The sequence below is a fragment of the Dermacentor albipictus genome, unplaced genomic scaffold (genome assembly GCF_038994185.2).
Source record: "Dermacentor albipictus isolate Rhodes 1998 colony unplaced genomic scaffold, USDA_Dalb.pri_finalv2 scaffold_27, whole genome shotgun sequence".
Classification (NCBI taxonomy): domain Eukaryota; kingdom Metazoa; phylum Arthropoda; class Arachnida; order Ixodida; family Ixodidae; genus Dermacentor; species Dermacentor albipictus.
In genome coordinates this window covers 1,813,893-1,840,187 of record NW_027225581.1, presented here as the reverse complement: position 1 = coordinate 1,840,187, position 26,295 = coordinate 1,813,893, and the positions used below count along the sequence as shown (strand labels likewise).

Genomic DNA, 26,295 nt, shown 5'->3' with positions numbered 1-26,295 from the left:
AGTCAAGTCTTGGAAGCAGTTGCTTGCCAAGTCTCGTATGTCCTCTGGTTGGTCTTTGGTCCGAAGCTATTACTTCCCCTCTCCAGAGAACAGCTGGAGATGCAACTGCCTTGCTTTTCGTCCGTGTCAGCGATGCCCACTCCTTTGCCTTCATCCCATTTCCTTCAATTTCGTTCTGAAACTTCACATGCTTCTCACCTCATGTATCCATTCTCCATTTCACTGAACGATGTAGTTGTCTGCTCCACATTATCGCACAAGCTCTGCCGGTGACCCGTGACAGTGTGTAAAAGAGAAAGCATGGCAGCGAACGCATACACTTCTCTGTCAGCTCTGTTTGTGTCTTTTGTTTTATGTGCTCTGTTAGTACTGTTCCTTGCGAAGGTGGTCTGTATTCAACATGTGAAAAGTGTGTAGTGCAATCATGAAAATAGATGGCTACCCTTGCTTGAATTGGAAAACATTTCGTTGACTTCAGTTGCACAAACGGCCCAGAGTGTACACCTTTAGACACTGTAGTTCATGGCATTGTAAGTCTTGGAGGCTGTGGAATTGTCTAATTTTGCCGTGCTTTACTTCGTGATTCTCGCGAACAACAAGGGTAGCAATGTTGCCAGCATTATGTCCACCCATGCCTGATGCCATTTTATTGTGATGTTTAACATGCCTCCCTTGTCTGCTACTAGCGAATTTTCTTTCATTTCCTATATGTACCTTTTATTTACTTATTTATTTAGGTATTTATGTGCAATATCTGCCGTGCCATTGTCGTTGCCTTACAGCGACACTGTTAAAAGGAGATTCACAATGGTTGCAGTCTTTAATAAATGGTTTCGTTAATTATGTGCAATATATGCAGTGCCATTTAGGTGTCCACCGTCTTACAGCGGTGCTCTTAAGGGGAGTTAAACTTTGGTTGCGGCTACAATAAATATAAATGCGATAATGGTACGAAGCCTTCAATTTGTTTTGAAAGGTAATTATCAACAATTATAAAATAAAACTTACTTGCATATATTTTGTTTGAATACATAGCTTATTTGCGTGTTTTTAATAAGTAATCATTATTTTGTTTCTCGCAGTTCATTATGCTGGCTTTGTGTTAAAAGTCGGCAAGTACGTTTTATGGCTGCTGTGGTAAATGCACATGCCAAGATTGTACTAGCCTGCATGCGGACTACCAAAATACAAGCAGTCTTCATCATGCTCGAGCGCAGTAGCACTTGCTGTGTGAAAGCAAGGCTGTGAGCCAGTAATTAGATTCCTTGTTCTTCTAAAGGGCGTGAGAAATTTCTTATAACAGTTTTGTCAGATTCGCACTCTTCTGTGAAGCATTTTTTCACTTTTGATTTTTCCCAAGTTCTTAAGGAACGAAGCTTCCAAAAGTTGTCATCTCAAATAGTCCACGTGGTCTTTCATAATGCAGTCTTCCGCACTGCTTGTTTTTTCCTTTTTTAATCGTCAGAAGTGAGCCCATACGGCAGTTCTAAGGCTTTGTAATCATTCTTGCACCAGCGGCATTGTCCAGGTGGAATATCAGGAAGGAAGCTTGGATGATGGCTGTCAGACGCTCACTTGTCATTATTCTGCAACTTTTGTTGCTTTTCTTCAGACTACTTTTCCTTTAAATATTGATGCATTAGGAAATTTGAGCGTGATGTGTGCTTAGAGCTAAGGTCTTGATACACCGGCTGCAATGTGAATACTACAGCCTAGAGTCCCTCTGTGCAATGAATTTTGATGGAGTGCTGCTATTAAGGGCCCGCACTTTCACCCGCTTTTGAAATCGGGGTAGAATACAAGAAATATGTTACCGTACCTGATGAAGCGAGTCATGTGAACAGATACTCCCTATCCTCCTGTATAACCTCCGTGATCACTGTAAACAAATACTCCTATGGTACCCTGCAAAACAACCCTCAAATGTAACAAAACTATTCCTATAGTTCCTTGCAAATCCTCCTCGGTGGATGCAAACACATAATCCCATTGTTACCTGGAAAAGCCCCTCGATGGATGTAGACATATGCTCCTATAATTCTCTGCATAAGTTCCTTGATGCAAGTAAACATACACTTCTGTAGTTTCCAGGAAAGGCTCCCCGATGGAAGTAAACATATACTCCCATAGCTAAATTCAAAACCTCCGTTCAGCAGCGGAGAAAAATTTTTACTTCACCTACCCGGAGTATATTCACGACCCATCGAGGAATGCGCTAGAGGACAAGCCATTTACTTACGTCTCCGATAATTTTCGCTTAGAGTGCAGGGTGCGATAACGAGTGTAGTGCGTCAAAAACTTGCTGCCCTAATTTTCGTGGAATACGCAGTCGAGGATGAGGCGTAGACATGTCGCATATCAATGTGACGTTCCAGCCAGGTTTAGGAATGTCGCAAGCCTCGATAGCAATATGGTGGTAGGCTTATACCAGATGCAACTTGCTAAATATGCAGCATCCATGAGGCGATGAGGTGAAATCGTGAACCCACCACGCTTGCTCAGTGGCTATGGTGTTGGGCTGCTGAGCACGAGGTCGTGAGGTCGAATCTTGGCTACGGCGGCCGCATTTTGATGGGGGCCAAATACGAAAACACCCGTGTACTTAGAGTTAGATTCACGTTAAAGAACATCAGGTGGTCAAAATTTTCGGAAACCTCCACTACGGCGTGCCTCATAATCAGAAGGTGGTTTTGGCACGTAAAACCTCATAATTTAATTTTGATCGTGAATGTGAGGTATATGGTAACATATAGGGAATCATCGCTTTGTTTAGGGCACGGTAATCGTTACACGGTTGCCAATCACCCGTCTTCTTGGGCACCATGTGTAAACCAGATAACCAAGGGCTAGGGAAGAACGAACAAAGCCCAATTCGAGCCTGCGCACCAATTCTTGCTTTACAATTTGCAGATGGTCTGGTGCTACGCATCGAGTTATTGCGTATACTGGTGGCTCTTTAGTCACAATGTGGTGTGTGACATTATGCACTATTGGACAATCTGGCGAGGGTGGTTCGAAGAGCTCTGAAAATTCCAGCGGGATGGTGGACCACGGTTTTGTTATCTCTATACGAGACGTATACGAGACGTGAAGGTCATGCAGCCGTGGTAATACCTTGTACGAACAGGTTTGTTGAGGAGTCAGCAAGGCGGCAGCTGCGAAGGTCGACGAGAAGGTTAAACTTCCACAGAAAATCAGCGCCGATGATCGGCCCGCGGACATCAGCGACGGTGAATAGCCATCGAAAAAGGCATCGCAGACCAAGGTCAAGAGTAAAAGATTTCTTGCCGTACGTTTTAATGTTGAAACTGCTGACGGCAGTGAAAAGGACTGTCACGGCGATATCTTCTGCGGTATTGAAAAGTAGGGGGAACGACACAAATTTCCGCACCAGTGTCTAGAAAATAGTAAACTTTCGTGACAGGGTCGGTGACGTAGAAGAGACGGCTTTATGTAGAGCCAGTAGCACTAGCCGTCATCAGTGACTGGCCCGACTGTTGCCCGGAAAGGCGGACGGCACTGGCGTGCGCGAGTGCTATATCTGGCGTGATACAAACAAATAAAGGGATACAGAGGGCGTGACACGGTTTGGTTATACGAGTGATGCCACTGCTGATGGTTATTCGCCCGAAGGCTTAAGGCAGCCAACCATGGTTAGTTAGTGCCTCTACTTGCGCACCAAGGTGCGTGCTTCTACTCTCGGGCACGTAAAAGTGCTGCTGTACCTGGGGCTGTGTCGCAACAGGTGCATTACAACGGTCAGCAGTGGACATAACATGAGGGAAAGAATGTATTATCTGGTCTACCATGTTCACTAAGGCCTAGACAGACATCGTATTATGTGAGGCACATAAAATCATCCGTACCTGGTTCGGTAGACGATGCACTGTTTCCCAGAAGTTGGTTTATGCGGCGAAGCAGCTCAGTCGGTTTTCTCTCACCAAGTTACTTGATTAGAGGAGCTGTTCAATCCGTCCCGACTCAGAGTCGCTGGAGCACCGTAGTAACTGCCGTTAAATAGTACCGTACTGATTCGGGCAGAGGAGCTAGCAAAATGTCGCCGACCAATGCTGCGTGTTAAGCGCTCTCACGACGCTGTCGTACTTGGCCGGCTGGGGTGTGACTCGGTGACGGAGAAACTGCGCTTCAATGTGGACGAACCAGAGTTCACAGTCCCAGGGCCAGAAACCGGGAAAGTTCAGTGGGGTGACGGAATGTCTTCCGTTTTCTTCGAGACTCGTTACTCGACGGCTGGTTTCATGGCGTCGAGTAGAAACTTGGCAGGCGTGTAACGCTTGGGAGGTGGTATCACGTCTGGGGCACCAACTTTTAGGAAGAGAAGGCCCACAAAGAATTGGCATTTATTAAAAAGATGACTGCGTCTATGTCGCGGCTACCATCATCGAGCCTATACGCCTGATGGGACAGTGCTTCTACCGCGGTGCTCCATGAGCACTGTCCACTACAACGACAACCTGCGTTTTTACGTCAAGTATAATGTCATCACACGGTGACAAAGAAGGACACGAATCGTTTCCCACGCATACATGACGCACTGCGTCACCTCTGTAACGCTCAGTGTTTTTCGCAGATGTACGGTGCAACTGGCATGAAAGTGGGAAAAACAATAACAAAAACGAATGGCATCACGAGATGACTGCTTCATCACTCCGCACGGCGTCTAGGAGTACAAAACACTGCTATTTCAGGCTGTTTTCGGCATAAGCGACGTTGGAGCACTTGATAGGCACATTGTTAGAAAGGCTTAAGTACCAGACAAGCACTATCTACGTTTTTGATGCCGTGGTCCTTACGCTGAATTTCGATGATCACCTTAAGTGGCTTGCGATAGTATTAGGGCTTAAAGTTTTCTGAGCTGAACCTTAGTCTGCAACAGTGTTGCTTCATTTGCTTCATTTAGAATGAGGTTCTAGTCCTGGGTGACGCAATCAGCGAAGCTGGAGTATATCCTGACAAGCAGAAGACAGGTGACATCGCTTACTTCTCGCAGCCGACCGATTAGAAGGAAGTACCAAAATGTAATTGTCATGTGTGCCTATTGCAGGCGCTTTGTAAAGTACAATTACCGCATTGTCGAGCAAGTGATTATACTTTATGAAATGTGACGACAATTCTAAGTGGGAAACACCGCGGTTCGAAGGATTTGAGGGATTGTAATGACGTCTGCAGCAACAGCCAATGCTCGCTTACTTCAAGGAATACATTGATACCCAGGTCCATACTTTCGCCAGAACCATAGAGATCGCCGCAGTGTTTGTTAGGAAAAAAATGCGAAGTGCAAAGGGTCGTTGTTTACACTCGCAAGCCTTTTGAAAACGGAAGTCACATATTCTGCGACGTACGAAGAGTGCCATGATATTATTGGGAGTACTGTAACATTTAGCTCTAACCTATACGCCACGTTCGTCAGAGTCGTAAGTGGCCGCCACCGATTCTGCATGCTGGCTAAATTAAATGATCTTGCAATCAGTATTCTACGGTGAAGCCTCAGTGTCAAATAATTTGACATTGCCACGATTTACAAGTCTGCACATAAAAGCGATGATATTTACTGCCCGTCTAAAACCCTTAAATAGTTGGCAGCCAAGAACGACTTTCTCACACATTTTCTTAGCTGTGCATTGTCATCGTTTTTGATAAATAATCACGTTCTGATAAAGATCAACTTCAACCCAGACGTGCTGTGCACGTTCTTATTGCAGCGCGAGTATTTTGGCCAGAAGTACAGCACAACGTGCACTCCCATATCACTTCCGGCCATCTCGGGTTTTCGCGAAAGGTCGAGAAAGTAGCAACAACAAGCCATATAATATTGGCTCAGCTTGACCGCTCCATATGTGGGCCATCGTGGCTTCTGACTCCTTACCTGCTACGCCGAAACGAAGGGCCTGTCCAATGGCAGTGCGGTCGAGCTAGTTAACTACTTCGTCGATACTACCGTTCTGCGACATGGAATCCCGCAGGTCATCATCACCGACAGAGGAAGAGATGTTGTGGCAGAGCTTACCCAACATGTCCTACAGTCATCATTATCAAGATCATCAGCCGGTTTTATGTACACTGCAGGACGAAGGCTTCTCCCTGGTATTTCTAATAACCCCTGTCCTGCACCATGTGATTCCCACTGGCGTCCTCGAATTTCCTAATTTCGTCGCTCCATCTAGTCTTTTGTCGTCCTCGACGGCGTTTCCCTTCCCATGGTACCCATTCCTCATGGTCCAACTGTTACCTAACCGGCACATTATTTGACCTGGGCAGCTCCATTTCATTTCTCTTGGTGTCAATTAGAAGCTCAGCTATGCACGTTTGCTCTCTTATCCAAACCGCTCTCTTTCTATCTCTTAACGTTATGCCTAAGATTCTTAGTTCCATCGCTCTTTTTGCAGTCCTTAACTGCGTGTCAAGCTTCTTTATCAAACCCAAATCTCTGCCACAAATGTATAAACCGGTAAAATGCACTGATTGCACACCTTCCTATTCAATGATGATAGTAAGCTTCCAGACAGGAGCTCATAATGCCTGCCATTCGCGAGCCAATCCATTTTTCTTATTCCATAAATTTCCTTCTCAAGACCAACGTTCCCAGCGATTAGTTGACCTAGCTATACGTACTCCTTCACAGACTTTAGAGGCTGACTGGTGATCCTGAACTCTTGTTCCTTTCCCCAGCTATTCATTACTATCTGTCTTCTGAATATTAATCTTCAACCCCACTCTTACACTCTTTCCATAAATGTGCTCAATCATTTGTTGTAACTCGTCTGCATTATCGATGAATTGGACAATGTCATCGGTAAACCGAACGTCGCTGATATATTTGCCATTGATCCTTACTCTTAAGCCTTTCAAGCATATTAGCTTCAATACTTCTTTCAAGCAAGCAGTGAATAGCATTGGAGAGATTGTGTCTCCCTGGCCAACCCCTTTTTTATAGGTATCTTCCTGCTTTTCTTGTGTAGAAATAACGTAGCTGTAAAACCTTTGTAGATGTTTTTCATAGAGTCAGTTTCCATTGATGGCCTGTCCGGACCCAGATATTCTTATCACCCTCTACTGCGTCATAGGTCTGACTGCCGCCTTGGTCATGTGCTCCGCATCTGCGGTCGACTGAGGGCCATGGGTTAACTGTAGGAGTGATCAGGAAGATGGTGGCCGAATACTGCACCTGGGAGGTCAATTTCCATTCTCGTGAGGGAGAGTCTTTTTCCAAGCTAAGTGGGCTTTTTCAATTTGGGCGTACCTCTCTGGCTCACTACCTCGCTCGCGAGCACCACGCGCTCTTGGAATCGTTTCCCGTTGTCAGGCGCCACTCGAAGCATACAGATATGCACTAGAAGAGGTGAAATTCAATGTCACCATCATCAGGGAAAAGAAGCTTATAAAAGGATTTGAACTCTGACTATGGCAACCGACCATTCGACATATCTCAGTCAGATATTCCCGTAGGCAGTGAGGCTAGCTTATCAGCCAACAAGCCAACAAGCAAAGTGTAGGGGGCACTACATGCCTGAAAACTCATTTTCTGTATGCGCGATAGATGCGTTTAGCGATGTAAAACTGAATATGGCGATTTATGCAGTACCAGTGGCACCCACGACGATAATGGAAGAGATAATATTCTAGAGGAATTCGAAATCGCACGAGTAACGCCTGACGAAGTAAAGAAAGCCTTGGGAGCTATGCAGAGGGGGAAGGCAGCTGGGGACGATCAGGTAGCAGCAGATTTGTTGAAAGATGGTGGGCAGATTGTTCTAGAAAAACTGGCCACCCTGTATACGGAATGCCTTATGACTCCGAAAAACCGGAATCTTGGAAAGACACTAACATAATCTTAATCCATAAGAGAGGGGACGCCAAACACTTGAAAAATCATACACCGATCAGCTTACTGTCCTTTGCCTACAAAGTGTTTACTAAGGTAATCTCAAATAGAATCAGGATCCCCTTACATTTGTCTCAAACAAGTGAACAGGTAGGATTTGGTAAAAGCTACTCAAAAATAGAACATAAGCACACTATCAATCAGGTGATAGAGAAATGTGCGGAATACAACCAACCCTGATTACGAGAAAGCGTTTCTTTCAGTCAAATCCTTCAGTCGAAGCCTTTGATTCAGGCGAAGGCAATACGCAATCAGAGTGTAGAGGAGCCGTATTTAAAAATACTGAAATATATCTATAGCAGTTCCACAGCCGCCGTAGTCCTCCATAAAAAAAGCAAACAAATCCCCCAGAGAAAGAACAGCATCAAGCAGGGAGATATGATCTCTCCAATGCTATTCACAGTGTCTTTACAGGAAGTATTCAGAGACCTGAATTGGGAAGAATCGGGCATAAGAGGTAATGGACAATACCTTAGCAACTTGTGATTCGCTGATCATATTGCCTTCCTTAGTAACTCAGGGGACCAGTTGCAATACATGCTCACTTTTTCTGGACATGCAAAGCAGAAATTAGCATCTAAAATTATTCGGAAAAACCTAAAGTAATGTTTAACAGTCTCGGAAGAGAACAGCAGTTTACGATAGCTAGCGAGGCACTGTAAGTGGTAAGGGAATACATCTACTTAGGGCAGGTAGATACCGCGGATCCACATCATGAGACAAAAATAATCAGAAGAAATAGAATGGGAGGGGGGCGTTTTGCAAGCATTCTCAGATTATGAACATCAGGTTGCCATTATCCCTCAAGAGCAAATTGTATAACAGTTGTGTCTTAGCAGCACTCACCTACGGGGCAGAAACCTGGAGGCTCACGAAAAGAGTTCCACTTAAATTGAGGACGACGCAATGAGCTTCGGACAGAAGAATGATGGGTGTAGTGTGAAGGAGATAAAAATAGAGCAGATAAGGTAAGGGGACAAGCGCGAGTTAATAACATCTTAGCTGCAATCAAGAAAACGAATGTGGGCATGGACAGGGCATGTAATGAGGAGGGTAGATAACCGATGATCTATGAGGGTTACGGACTGGATTCCAAGAGAAAGGAAGCGTAGCAGGGTGTGGCAGAAATTTAGGTGGACGGGCGAGATTAGGAAGTTTGCAGGGACAACATGGCCACTAGTAGCACAAGACGGGGGTAGTTGGAGTAGTCTGGGAGAGGCCTTTGCACTGCAGTGGGCAAAGCCAGGCTGATGAAGACAACGATGAACTGATTATAGAACAATTTCCGTGCGGTTGAGGCCTTGCAGTTCCGGCGTTCGCGCGCGGACATTCAGCCGCGAATTCGGCAATGCAAACGATACAGGTGGTCTGACTGCCTCGCACAGCAGTCAAAACGAGTATGGGAACCTAATGATGAATGTGATTCCTTCTCTCACCTGAAAGGCGATGAGACACAGGATGTTTTCCATCCTCTGCGGCGTCGAATGGTCACGTCCTTGGGAGCTGCACTGTCATATACACATACGTATAGGCAAGCGGAAACTTTCGCTCCCGCACGAATCGGAAGACTTTGCCACCGGAATCTCGGTTGAAAGTGGCCCATACCACTGCTATATATATATATATATATATATATATATATATATATATATATATATATATATATATGTACGTCATCGAAGGCTTAGAGCAAAAACAATAAAACAAGCGGTCAAACGTCCTGTCGCGTTGCGTCCGCGTGTGAATCCGGTGTTATGGCCTCAAATAACGCCTGAATTTACCATGCACTCTATTTTTTGCAGGGGGACGAGTCAAATCCATGGGCTGTGTGGCCGTCTGCTCGGCTACAATACACCATACATCCATATTTCGAAGGTGAGCAGAATTATAAACAGCTTATATGAAAGCGACAAAAAAAGAAAAAGAAGCGTGAATTTGGCGCGAATATGAAGATATATTTGCCGCCATTCTGTAGTGGTGCCTTGTGCGGGAGCTCTGCAGCGTGAAACCTACATTGGTAAAGTGAAGGGAAATAATTTGGAAAGAGAGACTCGGTCAATGAGAGGGGTCGTAATAAAGGGCCACAGTATATCTTTGCCCGCCTCGAAAGATTAGAAGTAATTTATTCAATAAGCTGCATCCTGTCACAGGGCTTGACAAATAATCACTGTGTGAAATTTCTCCTTTTACACTATCCTAAACAGTCCTAAAAAGCCGGATAGGGATAGAGCAATAAACAAAATACAGGGAAGTGAACTGGCAGATGTGGGTTAGTTACCTAACAATAGGCAATATGCATAGAAGAATTGAAAAGATGGGTAAGAAGAACGCGAGTACCGGTACGGGAATAGGAGCACGAAGATAAAGTGGCACATGGCGCTATCACAGTTTAAGGGGCGATCATTTTTACTTCTCCTGTATTCTGAAACATTGCATTTTCAAGATCGCAGAATTCTTGTTCGTGAGCCAATTCATTCGCAGACATCAAAAGGTATCAAAACACATATTCAAATAATTACAAATGATATCCTAAACCGGTCAAAAATAATTACTTTTCGGCACATATTAAACTTTACATATTGGAGCCGATGAGCTTACAACACGTATCAACTTGATATTCATTACCAGACGACCAGTTGCGAGATATTTCCCACAATTTGGTACAAAATTCATGGGAGCTTGATTTACGTTATTGCTTCAATGTATAAAAGAGTGTTCTCTTTAAATCTTTCGGTTAGAAAGTCTGCATTCTAACGGCTAGTCTCATCGCACCCATGTCCAAACTTGTGTCATTTCGTCAAATAATTACAAGTGGATACGCCTTCAAAACTAATCGGCTAGAATTCGTGAATTGCGATACGTGCCCTTAAGACATTAAACATGAAGACAAATGGGGAGAGTTTTACTTTTTCACGTGTGTTTTGATTTCTCGTGTACACAATGTGAGGTTCTCTGAAAAATCCATGTCAAGGCCTAGACTTAGGACAACCGCCACAGGCAGCTGGTAAAAATTCAGGAAATTATAAAACATGATCCCTCCGTGTGTCGAAGGCCATTGTACCGAAGGAAGGTAACAAATTTCCCGGCTGCCTGTAGCGCAGTGCATCTGCTGCGAAGCCTGTCTTCGTGTATTTTCTTCTGGCAGTGGACAGCTGTTCAGTTTATAGCGCGAGAAAGTGTAGGCTGAAGAGGCTATAAGGCTATGCTCGAACACCTCAGGAACATTAAGAAGCAGGAAGCAGAATTTTATAATCGAAATGATTTACAGCAAAACGGTAAATGTGTGCTACGGCCATAATTTTACTGAGCCACGATTGAAATTTCAAAGCAAAAAATGTTTTACAAACTTACCCGCAAAATGAGAAAAAGAGAAAGGCTTTTCGGCGTTGTGCAACCACTTAATTTATGATGAACGAGCTGAAAAATCGTGTTAACACAAAGTGCGGAAAAATTTTGGTTTACGAGAGCCAAAGCAGAACATTTGCTACCAGTGCAGGTAACAACACGTCGGAAATGAAAGCCGTGATCATCTCCATCGCATAAACCAGCGAACCATTTCTCAGCGTCGTGGCACAACCACTGAGGCATTGGGGCGACAGGAGTGGTTGGCGGTCTTATGCAGCTGACGAAGTGGAGACCCTCGTGGTTGGTGTATCATCCCATAATGAATCAAATACCCGTTTCTGGTGCATCTCCATAGTTATAGCTGGAAACTCATGAGAGTAGATTCTTGGGCTAATTGGTATGTGGTTAAAGGAGCAGAACACCAGTAAGCTTAAAAGTAGAAAAAATCGAGAAACATAGACAATGTGACAGGAAGATGGCTAGACAAACAACTGAACTTCATAGCTGGAAAGGCGAAGTCATGAGTGACTATCCGGTGATTGCGACAGACGGCTGCCAAATGCCACATGCGCATAGGGTGGTGTAGTTCTAGTAGCTACCAGTGCGGGTAGCAACAAGTTGGAAAGCAAAGCGGTGATCACCTCCACCGCATCAACCAGTGAAATAGCTGGCAGACGTAGTCAGGAGCGATTTTCTTCTTATTGCGACAGTCGATAGTAAAACGGCGCATGCTCAGGAGGTTTAGATTGAGTAGCAAGCAGTGCGTCTAGGAACCCGTGGTAAGAAAAGCGATGATAATCAACATGGCATAAACCAGGGAATTAGAAGGCAATGTCATGGCACATCCACTGAGTCCATACAGTGGCAGGAGTGGCTGGTAATCCTATGTATTCTACCATCTGGAGAGCTTCGTTCTGGATGTATTATCCCACAATGAATCCTGCATCCAGTTCTAGTGGGCATCAATGGAGATAACTGGAAAGGCGAGGTCCCGAACGACTTTCCAGTGATTTCTACAGTCGTTGGCCGAATAGGACATGCTCAGAAGAAGGTATAGTATGAGTAGGTACCATTGTGGGCAGCAAAACCTTTGAAAGGAAAGCGGTGATCATCTCTATCGCATAAATTAGCGAATCAGAAGGTAGCGTTGTGGCACAAGCACTGAGGCCTTAGAGCTGAAGGTGTGGTTGGCGGTCTTATGTATTCGACAAATTTGAGAGCCTCGTTATCGCTGTATGATCCGAAGAGGAATCAGGAACCCCTTTCTCGTGCACCTACATAGAGATAGCTGGAGAGGCCAACTCACGAGCGACTTTCCGATGATAGCAACAGTCAGGGGAAAATGGCGCATGCCCAGGGGTAAGTGTAGTAGAAGTAGCTACCAGGGTAGGTTGCAACACAATAGGGTGAAAGCAGTCATCATCTTCTAATAAATCAGCGAATTAGGAGGCAGCATCGTGGCGCATCCACTGAGGCATTACAGAGGCAGGAGGTTTTGGCGGGCTTATGTAGTTGACGAGCTAGAGAGCTTTGTGGTCGGTGTATGATCCCACGTTGAATGAATTAGCATTTCTGGTGCATCTCCTTAAATATAATAGAAAAGCAAATTCACGAGTGACTTTCCAGTGATTGCTACAGTGGCTCGAAACATGGCGCATGTTCAGAGGGAGGTGCAGTATGAGTAGCTACCAGTGCAGCCAGCAACATGTTGGAAGGGAAAGCGTTGATCATCTTCATCGCATAAACTATCAAATTAGAAAGTAGCACCGTCGAACATCCACTGAGGCGTTAGAGCTGCAGGTTTGGTTGGCGGCCTGATGTAGTCAACGAGCTGGAGAGCCTCATTGTCGATGTACGATTCCACGATGAATGAAGCACCCATCTCTCGTTCATCTCCATAGAGATAGGCGGAAAGGCGAAGTCACGAGCGACATTCTGGTGACTGCGACAGTCGTTGACAAAATGGCGCAAGCCAAGAGGGAGGTGCACGATTAGCTACCAGAGCGGGCAGCACCACAGTGTAAAGCAATGCAGGGATCATCGCCATAGCGTAAACAAGCGAATTATAAGGCAGCATAGTAGCACATCGGCTGATACGTTAGAGCGGTAGGAGTGGTTGGCGGACTTATGTAGTCGACAACTTGGAGAGCTTCATTGTCGGCGTATGATCCCACTATAAATCAAACACCCATTTCCGGTTCAGCTCCATAGAGATATCTTTAAGGCGAAGTGAGGAGCCACTTCCCGGAGATTACGGCAATCGGTAGGAAAATGGCACATGCTATGTGGGAGGTGTAGCGTTAGGTCTACCAGTGCAGGCAGCAACACGCTGGAAAGGAAAGCGCTGGATATCTCGTCCGTGTAAACCAGGGACTTAGGAAACAGCGTCGTGGCGCATCCACTGAGGCCTGAGAGCGGCAGGAGTGGTTGGCGGACTTATGCATTCGACAAATTGGAAAGCCTCGTTGTCGATGTGTGTACCCACGATGAATCAAGCACTCATTTACCGTGTACCACCATAAAGGCTTGATGGCCATTGCGACAGTTGGTAACAAAGGCCGATGCTCAGAGGGAGGTGTACTAGGAGTTGCTACCAGTGCAGGTAGCAACACGTTGAAAGGAAAGCTGTGATCACCTCGATCACATAAACCAGCGAATTAGAAGGCAGCGTCTTCGTACATCCACTCAGCCATTAGAGCGGCAGGAGTGGTTCGTGTTGTCGATGAGCTCGCGAGCCTCGTTTTCGGTGCATGATCCCATTTTATCAAGTACATTTTCTGGTACATCTCCTTAGAGATCATCATCCTCATCATCACTTATTAACCCTTAAGGACCCCTTAACAGAGCATTACATAAGGAGAGGGGGGGGGGGAAACAGTATTGAAATAACATATGAAGGAGCGAATGGTATGAAACAATGAATCAACTACGTTACAAGTACAGAGCGCGCACACACACAAAAAGGATACAGTAAAGAGCAGTGGAAAACACAAGGAAAAAAAAGGTAGAACGCACATCCTTCCACAAAAGGATGGGATGGAGCAAGTAATTAGGCGTAAGCTAACAAACGAAGATATACTTTGTAATAAAAGATTGACACCGAACAGGACATTGAAATACAAGACAAAGTATACAAAGCATAATGTAAATCATTATCATCTATTTGACAAAGCCTGTATTGTAAAAGTGGTCTGAGAATACCAAAAATGCGTAGTTCAAGTTATTTAACAAAAAAGCTCAGTTAAAGACTGCCTGAATTTTTCTGGATTTCCCTCAAAAGCAAGTGCTTCGGGAAGGCAATTCCAGTCTTCAATGGCTGCGGGAAAAAAACGATTTATTGAATGCAAGAGTCGAACCATGAAGGCGTTGGACGCTGTTGGAGTTGAACAGGCGGCGAGAAGTTCGAGTGGGTGGCAGTAATAGCGTACCATGCAGGTTAGAAAAGTTGTTATATAGCTTATGAAATAGGCTGAGGCATGAAATTCTCCGTCTTACTGCCAAAAGGGGTAGTTCAAGAGTTCATTCATTGTGGATTACGCTGACGTGTGTATTGTAGTTTGATGAAATAAATCGGGCAGCACGATGTTGAATTTTGGATAGCTGGAAAGGCGAAGTCACGAGCAACGTTCGAGTGATTGCGACTGTCTCTGGCAAAATTACGCCTGCTCAGACGCAGGTGTGCTACGAGAAGCTTAGAGAGCGGGCATCAACACTTTGGAAAAGAATGCGGTGATCATCTTCATCACGCAAACCAGCGAAGTAGAAGGCAGCGTCCTGGCACAACCATTCAGGCCTTGAAGCGGCAGGTGTGTTTTGTGGTTCGTTTGTATTGGAACACCTGGAGAGCTTCGTTGTTGATTTGTGATCCCACCATGAATCAAAAGCCCATTTCTCATGCACCACCATAACGACTTTATGGTGATTTCGACAGTCGGTATAGAAATGGCGATGCTCAGAGAGAAGTGCAGTACTATTGGGTACCAGTGCAGGTAGCAACACTTTAAAAAGGAAAGCTGTGATCATCTCGATCACATAAACCAGCGAATTAGAAGACAGCCACTTGGAACATCCACTGAGACAGTAGAGCAGCAGGAGTGGTGGCTGTTCTTATGTCGTCGACGAGCTCGCGAGCATCATTTTCGGTGGATGATCCCATTTTTATTAAGTACATTTTCTGGTACATCTCCTTAGAGATAGCTGGAAAGGTGAACTCACGAGTGAATTTTTGTTCATTGAGACAGTCGGTGGCAAAGGGACGCATGCTTAGAGGAAGGTGTAGTGCAAGTAGCTGACAGACTTTTGAAGGAAAGTGGTGCTTATTTCCATAGCATAAACCAGGTAATTAATAGGCAGCGTAGTGGCACATGCACTTAGGTGTTAGAGTGGCAGAATCGGTTGGCGGTCTTATGTAGTCGACGAGCTAAATAGCCCCGTTGTCGATGTATAATCCCACGACCGATGCCCGCGGCAGCGAGCAGAGCGCATTCTAAATCTACTTGCTGTTTATGTAGGGAAACAAAGAAGGTGGTTGTTATCTTGCCACGGAACGCCAACCACAAGGACCATATTACCAAGCTCAACCACTGCGTCGTACTTCGGCGCAGAGTTATGGAACTGCTGCGACATATGAACACTGCTTGACCCGTTGTAAACCCAGCGATGTCTGCCTGGTCTTTCTATGGTGGCAGCGGCGGCGGTGAGGGCGCTTCAGAAATCTGATTGTTGCTTTACACTTTACTCAGGTCAGTTAACCATAACTTTGTACTTTTGGTGCCCTAAATTTGTCTCCTTGCCGCTGTTGCCATTGAACTATCCAGTTATGTTTAGTACAGAGTGCTCTGCTTGTGAAAAGCCTACCACACGGGATGAATTGTCTCTTGCTTGTATTTGGTGGAACAACACTTTCCATGCTAGCAGCTGTTGCGATGCAACAAAAAGGTACTCTGCTAGAAAAGTGATACCAACCAGAAAACATGGAAGTGCTAATTTCGTCGGGAACCAAAATACAGTGGCGTATCGGCAAAAACTTCCAGTTCAGCATCCGAAGCAACCGATGTTGCCTTACAGCTACCGATGACAGGAAAAAAGCTCGAGAGACTATTACCGCTAAGGGAACCTGTTCTTGGGATAGAACAATAGGTTCAGCAGATGTCACAAAGGTTTGACGACATCATGAACCATCTAGACAAACAGGAGAAGGATATACAGTCACTCAAGAAAAGAGTCGACAAGACTGACGAAGCGCGATTGAGCAAAACACAGATGCAATTACAGGAAGCCATCAATGAACTCGAATGGCGCAGCAGGCGCCTAAATTTAGAGCTCCATGGTATTCTTTTGACACCTGGTGAAGATTTGCTGGGTAAAGGAATGAACTTGCACCTGATCTTAAAGTACCTTGCCATACTGTCATTACAGTCATACACCGACTTCTCAAGAGGCCAGACAAAACCCCCGGTATAATTGTTCGTTTTGGCCGTCAAAGAGAGAGAGAGAGAAATGTGGAACGCTTAACGTAAGACGCTAAGGGTCGTCAGGAATCACGCCTCACTTCTAGAAAATATAACGAACGAGAACCAAGAGCTACTACGCTCAACAAAAGACTGGGCGGTGGCCACACCCGCCGTGGTTACTCAGTGGCTATGGTGTTGGGCTGCTGAGCACAAAGTCGCGCGATTGAATCTTGGCCATGGCGGCCGCATTTCGATGGGGGCGAAATGCGAAAACACCCTTGTACTTAGATTTAGGTGCACGGTAAAGAACCCCAGGCGGTCTAAATCTCCGGAGTCCTCCATTACGGCGTGCCTCATAATCAGAAAGTCGTTTTGGTACGTAAAACCCCATAATTTTTTGGGCCGGTGGCGAACAATTTCCATTTTGTCTGGCGTGTGAACGGCAAAATTTTTATGCCGAAGGCTACTGTGGATCGAGCGAATGTTGTCAAGAAAGACACGTGGTTGCAATCGTTGACTTCGTGGCATTCCTTGTGTGATTATCTGATGTGGTTGTCTTACCCCGCCACTTATCTGAAAAATTAGAGCATGAAATTCTTCTTTGTCTTTTCTTGCTCTCAATTGTAGGATTGCAATATGAAAAATAGATGACCTAGAACACTTTCTTCATCGCAGTAAGCGTCCCCTTCTCAGCAATTATATAAGCAAAATCCTGTTATGAAAATGACTAGGAAATGTATGCGCCAGCACAGTATGCTTATTTCTTTGTCAAGCGAAACCACAAAAGAGGGGGCGGTGTATGTATCCTTACGCCAAAATGCATCGATTGCCACCATGAAAAAGAGTACACATGTGTAACTGATGACTATGAAGCTGTAGCGGTCCACGCAAATGACAACCTCTTTGTTGGCTTGGATAGGTCCCCCGCTGGCAGTTATGACAATTTCTTTAGGTTCTTGAACGCTCATTATGTTTTTAAACTGTGCAGAATCTCAACCTTCTTGTCGGAGGTGATTTTAATATTATTTCACTTCCACATGATTCCAAGCAAACGACTTTGCTATCGGCTCTTAGTATGTATGGCTTTGATACTGTGCCGACAAGCGCTACGAGAATAACGGACACATCAAAGGCTTTGTTATATTTCCTCATAACGAATACCATGCTTGAAAAAATTACTGCTGGCGCCCTAGCTTGCGATATCAGTGATAATTTACTTGTTTTCCAAGTTTTAGACAGTTTCCCACAAAAAAAAATGTCAAAACGTTTATCATGATGTCACGGATGGAAACTTGACGCGATTTAAAGAGGCCCTGCAGGATGTTACATGGGAGTGCATATTTAAAATCAAAGATTCAGATAAGGCCTATGACGAATTCCTAAATGTACTGAAAAATGCTTATCACGCACGCTTTCCCACTAAAATTGCTAAGCGGACACAAAATAAGCAGGCCTTGGCTTGACTAAGCAAGCATATATACAATAAAATTAAAGCCAAAGAACAACTTAATGGTGCCTTTCTTAAAACCAAGGACCTTAATGTATTTGCTTAATTTAAGCGTCTTAGAAACAACATTGTGAAGCTGCTCCGGAAAGCGAGGTAGGCTTATTACTCTAATCTATTTTCACTTGATATTAAGCGTACCGAACTCACCTGTCAAAAAATAAACACTATGCTCGGGCGTAACCAAGAATACAATGAAATTGAATGAATATCTTACGGTAACGATTACGTTTCTGGTTCTGCTTTAGCCAGTCTGTTCAACAATTTCTTCATTAACCAATAGACATGTAGCGCAACACAACAAGACAAAATAATACAAAGACCTTGTACAAGCTGAAACACCGTATTTTTTTTTTTTGCCGAACATACGCTCAAGAGGTGGCTTCCACAATATTAAACTTTAAAAACAGATGCGTCTGTGACGTAGACCACTTGCAATTAGGACCACTAAAGTATGTGGTGCATGAGCTTCCTATGCTGTCCACTGGTGTACTTAAAAAACATGCAGATTGCAAAAGTAACTAAATTTTTAAAGGCGGTGGCAGAAATGTATTGAAGAACTATAGACCCATATTGATTTTAACTGTTTTTTCCAAAGCGATAGAAAAGCTCTTGTATATGAGAATGTTTATCTATTTTCCTAAGCAGTCATTACTACACAATTTTCAGCATTGTTCGACAGAAACTGCGCTGCCAAAGCAAATGGAAATAATCTTGAAAAACTTTTCAGACCGTAATTTACCACAGGCAGTATACGTAGATTTATTGAAAGCCACTGATTCATTACAGCATGGAATACTACTTGATAAATTGCAGTCCATCGGTGTAAACGTCATTGCGTATGACGTCCTAGCATCTTACTTAAGGCATCGTAAGCAGTACGTATCAGTGGGAACATCTTCTTCAGACAATAAATGCACAAAGATGGCAGTACCGCAGGGCAGCATGTTGGGGCCACTTTTATTCTGTGTTCACGTAGACGACCTACACTCCTTTATCTTAAATCCGCATGTAAAATAAACTTGCTATGCTGATGACACTACATTATTTTTCGCTGGTAAAACGACTGACGATATACAAAAATATCTTATTAAACAATGCCGCTGTTACTAGAATGGACGAAGTACAGTTCCTGAAATATTAATACCGCAAAGACAAAAGCAATACTCGTCAGACCAAGAAATGAGGTTGTAAACTTGCCGTTGATTACGCTTGGTCACAATGTGATTGAAATAGTAGACTGCATGAAAGTGCTGGGCGTATATTTTTCAAGTACTTTAACTTGGCATGAGCATATCCGTGAAACTCATAAAAAAATGTGCAAAACTGCAGTTATGCTAAACAAATGTAGACATATCATTCCTCAACGTATAAAACTACTACTACATAACTCGTTAGCCCTTCCTCAGTCAACCTACCCCCACATAGTAGGGCGCACAATAACAAAAAACGAATCTAAACCGACTGTTCATACATCGAAAGAAATTGATGAGAATAATTGCAAATGACTCATAAGATTTTCACATGCGATACTCTTTAAACAATTTGCACTTATAAATGTTCATGATTTTTGTACTTATTGTTCACTCCAGACTCCAGACCACAAGAAAGAACAACTCTTTTTACAGCGAGAATTAAGAATTAAGAGAAAATGTTGCCGTATACACTACGCGTACCCACTTTTCCAAACAACTATTCGAAACAATCAATCGCTTTTACTCTTCCATCTCTGCTCAAGATTCTTGCCACCAAATCTGTAGATGTGTCACAGTTGTAAATGCGAGCTCATTCCTGTGAACTATGATGCAATTATATATTTATCTATTTTCTTGTATTTGCACATTATACTGAAGCTTTCCTTTCTATAATTTGCAAAATGTTTATATTTCTTTGTGCAATCATTGTCCATACATATGTGTAAAAGCAGTAATTTGTATGAAAATTGTTTAATAATAGCTTCTCCTGCGGCTGTGCAAAGGGGCAGCCGCCTCGTCAAGCTAGTAATCTCAGCAGCTATTTGTGGCTACACCTTCCTTGTGTATTTGCTCAAGGACAATAAAATTCAATTCATTTCAATGAATGAAGCACCTGTTTCCGCTGTAGCACCATATAGATGTTCCGTTGACTGCGACAGTCGGTGGCAAAGCGGCGCATGCTCAGAGGGAGGTGTAGCACGAGTACCTGGCAGTGCTGAAACATGTTGGAGAGGAAAGCGGTGATCATCTCCATCGCATGAGCCTGAAAATTCGAAGGAAGCCTGGTGACATATCCACTGGCGCCTTACAGCAGTAGAAGTAGTTGGTCGTCTTATGTAGTTGACAACCTCGTGAGCCTCGTTTTCCGTGTTTCCCCCACGTTGAATCAAGTACCAATTTCTAGTATACCTCCATAGAGTTGCCTGGAAAGGAGAAGTCACGAACAACTGTCCTGTGATTGCGAGAGCCCGTGGGAAAATGGCGCATGCTCAAAGGGACGTGTAGTGCGAGTTGCTACCAGTGCGGGCAGCAGCACGTTGGAAAAGAAAGCAGTGTACATTTCCATCGAAAAGAGCTACCCAATTTGAAGGCAGCGTTGTGGCGCATCCTCTGATGCATTAGAGTGGCAGGAGTGGTTGGCGGTCTTATGTAGTCGAAGAGCTGGTGACCTGGTGACCTTCGTTGTCGGTGTATGACCCACAATGGATCAAGCACCCATTTCTGGTGTACCACCATAGAGATGGCTAGTAAGGCGAAGTCACGCGCGACTTCCCGGCGATTACGACAGCCTTTCCCAAATTGACGCATGCTAAGAGGGAGGTGTATGACGATTTGCTACTAGTTCATGTAGCAACAAGTTGCAAAGGAAAGCTGTGATAATGGATAGGAAAGCAGTCTAATTCTGCAAAGTCTAATAATAACTTTCTCCTGCTATTTCTAGTGCCTATGGCATTTTCCCCCACTGACTTGTCTCCAGCTTGCTTCTTGCCTACCTTGGCATTGAAGTCGCCCATTAGTATAGCGTATTTTGTTTTGACTCTACCCATCGCCGATTCCGAGTCTTCATAGAAGCTTTCGACATCCTGGTCATCATTACTGGACGTAGGGGCGTATGCCTGTCGGCCTCCAATTTGTACTTATTAAGTTTCACAACAACACATGCAACCCTCTCATTAATGCTATAGAATTCCTGTACGTTACCTGCTGTATTCTTATTAATCAGGAATCCGACTCGTAGTTCTCGTCCCTCCGCTAAGCCCCGGCAGCACAGGATGTGTACGCTTTTTAGGACTTTATATGCTTCATTTGTCCTTCTATCTTCACTGAGCCCTACTATATCACATTTACTGCCCTCTAATTCCTCCAATACCTCTGCTAGACTCGTCCCACTAGATAGCGTTCAAGCGTTAACCGTTTGGTGTATTATCCCACATTTATAAAGTACATTTTCTCCTGCAACTCTTTAGAGATAGTACGAAAGGTGAAGTCACGAGCGACTTTCCACTCATTGCGGAAAGTCTGTTCCATGGGGCTGTGGCCTAGTCAAGCTGTTCTCAAAAACAGCTTTTTGTCACAGTCCTTCTTTCTGTATAATTGACAGAATGAAAAATAGAGATTGATTGATTGATTGATTGATTGATTGATTGATTGATTGATTGGATCAAGCACCCATTTTGGTGTACCACCATAGAGATGCCTGGAAAGCCGAAGTCACGAGCTAGTTTCCGGTGATTGTGACAGTCTTTGCCAAAATGGCGGATGCTCAAAGGGAGGTGTAGTACAAGTTGCTACTAGTGCAGGTAGAAACAAGTTCGAAAGGAAAGTGGTGGTCATCTCTACAACATAAACCAGCGAATTAGAATTCAGCGTTTTGAAACACTGACTGATGCGCTAGAGCGGCAGGATTGTTTGGCGTCTTATGCAGCCGGCCAGCTTGTGAGCCTTATTGTCAGTGTATCACCCACGTGGAGTCAGACACCCATTTCTCGTACGCCACCATAGAGATGGCTGGAAAGGAGAAGTCACGAGCAACTATCGGGTGATTGGGACAGTCAGTGCCAAAATGGCGCATGCTCAGGGGGACGTGTAGAACCAGTCTCGACCAGTGCTGGTAGCAAGACGTTGCTAAGGAAAGCTAATATCCACAACATGGCATAAACCAGCGAATCAGAAGGCAGCTTCGTGGCACATCCTCTGATGCCTTAGGGCGGCAGTATTAGTTGGCTGTCTTTTCTAGTGGACGACCTGGAGGGCCTCTTTATCGGGGTATGATCCCACGATAAATCAAGCACCCATTTTTGGTGCATCTCGATAGAGTTATCTTTAGAGGCGAAGTCTTGAGCGACTTTCCAGTGATGCGACAGTCGTTGCCTAAATGGGTCATGCTCAGATGGAGGTGTAGTACGAGTGCTGGCAGGAGCACGTTGGAAAGCAAAGCGTTGATCACGTCGATCCCATAAACAAGCGACTGAGAAGGCCGCGTCGTGGCGCTTCCACTGAGGGCTTAGAGCGACAGGCGTGGTTGGCGGTCGTATGTATTTAGCGAGCTGGAGAGCTTTGTTATCGGTGTATAATCCCCTAATAAATCAAGCACCCATTTCTGGTGCACCACCATAGAGATTGGTGGAAAGCAGGAGTCACGAGCTATTTTCCGGTGATTGCGACAGTCGGTGGCAAAATCGTGCATGCTAAGAGGGAAGTGTTGTATGAGTTGCTATCAGTGTGGGCAACAACACGTTGAAAAGGAAATCAGTGAGCAACTCTATAGCATAAATCAGCGAATTAGAAGGTAGCGTAGTGGCACATCGACTGATACCTTACAGCGGCAGGAGTCGTTCGCCGTCTTATGTAGTCGACAAGCTGAAGAGCCTCGTTGTCCATGTATGATGCCATGATGAACCAAGCGCCCATTTCCGGTGTACAACCATAAAGAGTTTCCGGTGATTAGGACAGTCGATGGCAAAGTGGCGCTCGCTAAGAAGGAGGTGTAGGAGTAGCTAGCAGAGCGAGCAGCAACGCGTTGAAAAAAGAAACAGCGATCATCTCCTTAACGTAAACCAGCGAATTAGACAGCAGCGTTTTGGCACATCCACTAATGCCTTAAAGCAGGAGGATTAGTTGGCGTCATATGCAGTCTTCGAATTGGGGAGCCTCGTTATCGGTGTATAATATTACGAGGAGTCCATCACCCATTTTTTGTACGCCACTGTAGCGATGGCTGGAATGGTGAATTAACTAGCAACATTCTAGTGATTGCAACAGTCGGTTGCAAGATGGCGCTTGCTCAAAGGTAGGTATTCTACGAGTTGCTACCAGTGCAGGTATCAACAAATTTGTAAGTAAAGCGGTGAGGATCTCGATCGTGGAAACCAGCTAATTATACGTCAGCGTCGTGATGCAGCCAATATTGCCAAATAACGGCTGGAGCGATTCGGGGTCACATGTAATGGACGAGCTGGAAAGTGTCATTGTTGGTGTACTATACCACAATGTATCAAGCAGGCATTTATGGTGCACCACCACAGAGACAGCGGGAAAGACGAAGTCATGAGTGACTTTCCAGTGATTGCAACTGTCCTCTATTAAATGGTGCATGCTTAGTTAGAGCTGTAGTACGCGTAGCTACAAGTGCGGGCAGCAACACGTTGCAAAGGAAAATGGTGGTAATATTTATTGTATAAATTAGCGAATTCGAAGGGAGCGTCGTGGCACATACTTTGGCATAAGAGCGGCAGGATTGGTTGGTTGTCTTATGTAGTCTACGAGTAGAAGAACCTCGTAGCAACCATGTGACGCCCCCTTAGGCATAATGTTAGTTCGCCGCCAGGCTCGGTGGCCTGCCAAGCTCGGCAGGCAGCATTGGTCACCGCACCGCAATAAACACCGACAAGCACAGTTGCTCGGCTGTCAGTCATCGTTCAGCACCACCACGCTGCGGAGCGTCCGTCTATTGGAGGGTGCCTAAAGCCCGTTCTTGTTCACGAACCCGGGTGGATCGTGACACTGGCGACGAGGATGAGATCCTCGTGACACTGGTGATGAATATGGGATCCTCGTGACACTGGCGACGAGTACCCACCCATCATCCGACGTGGCTGATGGTGGCGAAACACCACCCCCCGTTGCTGCCGCCATGCCGCTTTACAGAAGGCTCGAGCCGTTCGTGGGAGATGGGTCCGGCTGGCAAATTTACGAGGAGCAAGTCCACGTGTTCTTCCGGGCAAACCAAATACCCGAGGCCAAACAGCGGGACATTCTCCTGGCCAGCTGCGGCACCCGCGTCTTCAGCCTCTTGCTCGACTTTCTCAAGCCAGCCACGCCGCACGTTAAGACGCTGGGTGAGCTGCTCGCTATACTGCGCTCGCATTTTAACCCAGCACCATTCACACTAAGGGAGCACTTCCGCTTCAACAACCGGAGCCGCCCGGAAGGAGAGACCCTCAGGCAGTTCCTGGCTGCGGTACGAGGGTTAGCGAGTGCCTGCGTTTTCGGGGACCAGCTGGACTCACTGCTCCGGGACCGTTTGCTCTGCGGCATCCACAACCCCGCCATGCAGACACGACTGCTGGAGCTTCCCGACCCATCGCTGGATGACGCCGTCAAGGCAGTGCTGGCAATGAAAGCTGCCGCCAAGGGCACCGGCGAAATTTCCCGTGCGATTGGCTCACCGTCAGTGGAAGCGGCGGTCAACGAGTTGGCGACAAAGGGGAGTACCTGCAGTCGCTCTGTTGGTGCCCACTCCCCCTCACAGTGCCAGTTCTCACAAGCACAATGCTTTACGTGCGGGTAAACTACGCACCTAGCACGTGTATGCCGAAAGGGGAGGACGAACAACAAACAGCAGCAGCACCCTGATTCAAGCCCAGGTACCACTCAAGCCCGCGGCCAGGGTAGGCTTCGTAAGCGTGCGCGGCGGAGGCGTGCGACAGCAGGCTCAAGTTCTTCCGCGGCCAGGCTCCAGGTCATGGCCGACAATCCGCCGTTTTTCGACGTGTGTCACACAAGCTCTGTACCGTCGTCTGCGGCGCCGTACATGCTGGCCGTCGAACTCTGCGGGCACCCCATTTTCATGGAGCAGGACACAGGGGCCAGTGCGTCAGTAATGGCCCGGAAACTCTTCAAGCGTACTTCAAGCGGCGGTCAACGAGTTGGCAACAAAGGGGAGTACCTGCAGTCGCTCTGTTGGTGCCCACTCCTCCTCACAGTGCCAGTTCTCAAAAGCACAATGCTTTACGTGCGGGAAAACTAGGCACCTGGCACGTGTATGCCGAAGGGGGAGGACGAACAGCAAACAGTAGCAGCACCCTGATTCAGGCCCAGGTACCACTCAAGCCCGCGGCCAGGGTAGGCTTCGCAAACGTGCGCGGCGGAGGCGTGCGACAGCAGGCTCAAGTTCTTCCGTGGCCAGGCTCCACGTGGCGGCCGACAATCCCCCGTTTTTCGACATGTGTCACACAGGATCTGTACCGTCGTCTGTGCCGCCGTACATGCTGACCGTCGAACTCTGCGGGCACCTCATTTTCATGGAGCAGGACACAGGGGCCAGCGCGTCAGTAATGGCCCGGAAACTCTTCAAGCGTACTTTCCCCGGCGTGTCCATAGAGACTTCGGGCATGAAGCTGCGCAGCTACTCCGGGCAACTCTCCCAGGGTCAGGCGCAGGTCAGCGTTCACTTTGGCGACACGAAGGGAACCCTTCCCTTTTACTTAACGAAGGGGTCGTCACCGATGCTTCTGGACCAAAACTGGATTCTTGCACTGGGCGTTCCTCTGCCAGAGTACCAAAACGCCAGCCTGCATGTGGCGCAAGACGTCCCCAGCCTCCTGACAGAGTTCAAGTCCCTGTTCCAGCCATGGATGGGCACATTTTCCGGCGCGACGGCTGGCACCTATGTACCTTAGGGAGCCCGGCAACGTTTTTTCAAGCCTCCCCCACTGCCGTTCGTCCTGAAGCAAGGGGTCTCCCAATAGCTGCAACGGCAACAGTGAGAGCGCATACTGGTTCCTTCGTACCAGTCCTCAAGCGAGATGAGAGTGTCAGGATCGGCGGGGATTTCAAGGTTGCCATCAACTGCGTCGCTACCGTCTAGAAGTGCCCGCTGTGAAGATCTCTGGT

At 45.9% G+C, this 26,295-nt stretch overlaps 1 protein-coding gene across 1 annotated transcript in view; it reads left to right on the top strand.

Moving 5' to 3' along the window:
- LOC139052590 (uncharacterized) overlaps positions 1–26,295 on the top strand; it is a 239,935-nt gene that overhangs the window by 16,290 nt on the left and 197,350 nt on the right. The window contains exon 2 of the mRNA XM_070529674.1: positions 9,706–9,778. Coding sequence (XP_070385775.1) covers positions 9,706–9,778 — 73 coding nt within the window. The remainder of the gene's footprint in view (positions 1–9,705; positions 9,779–26,295) is intronic.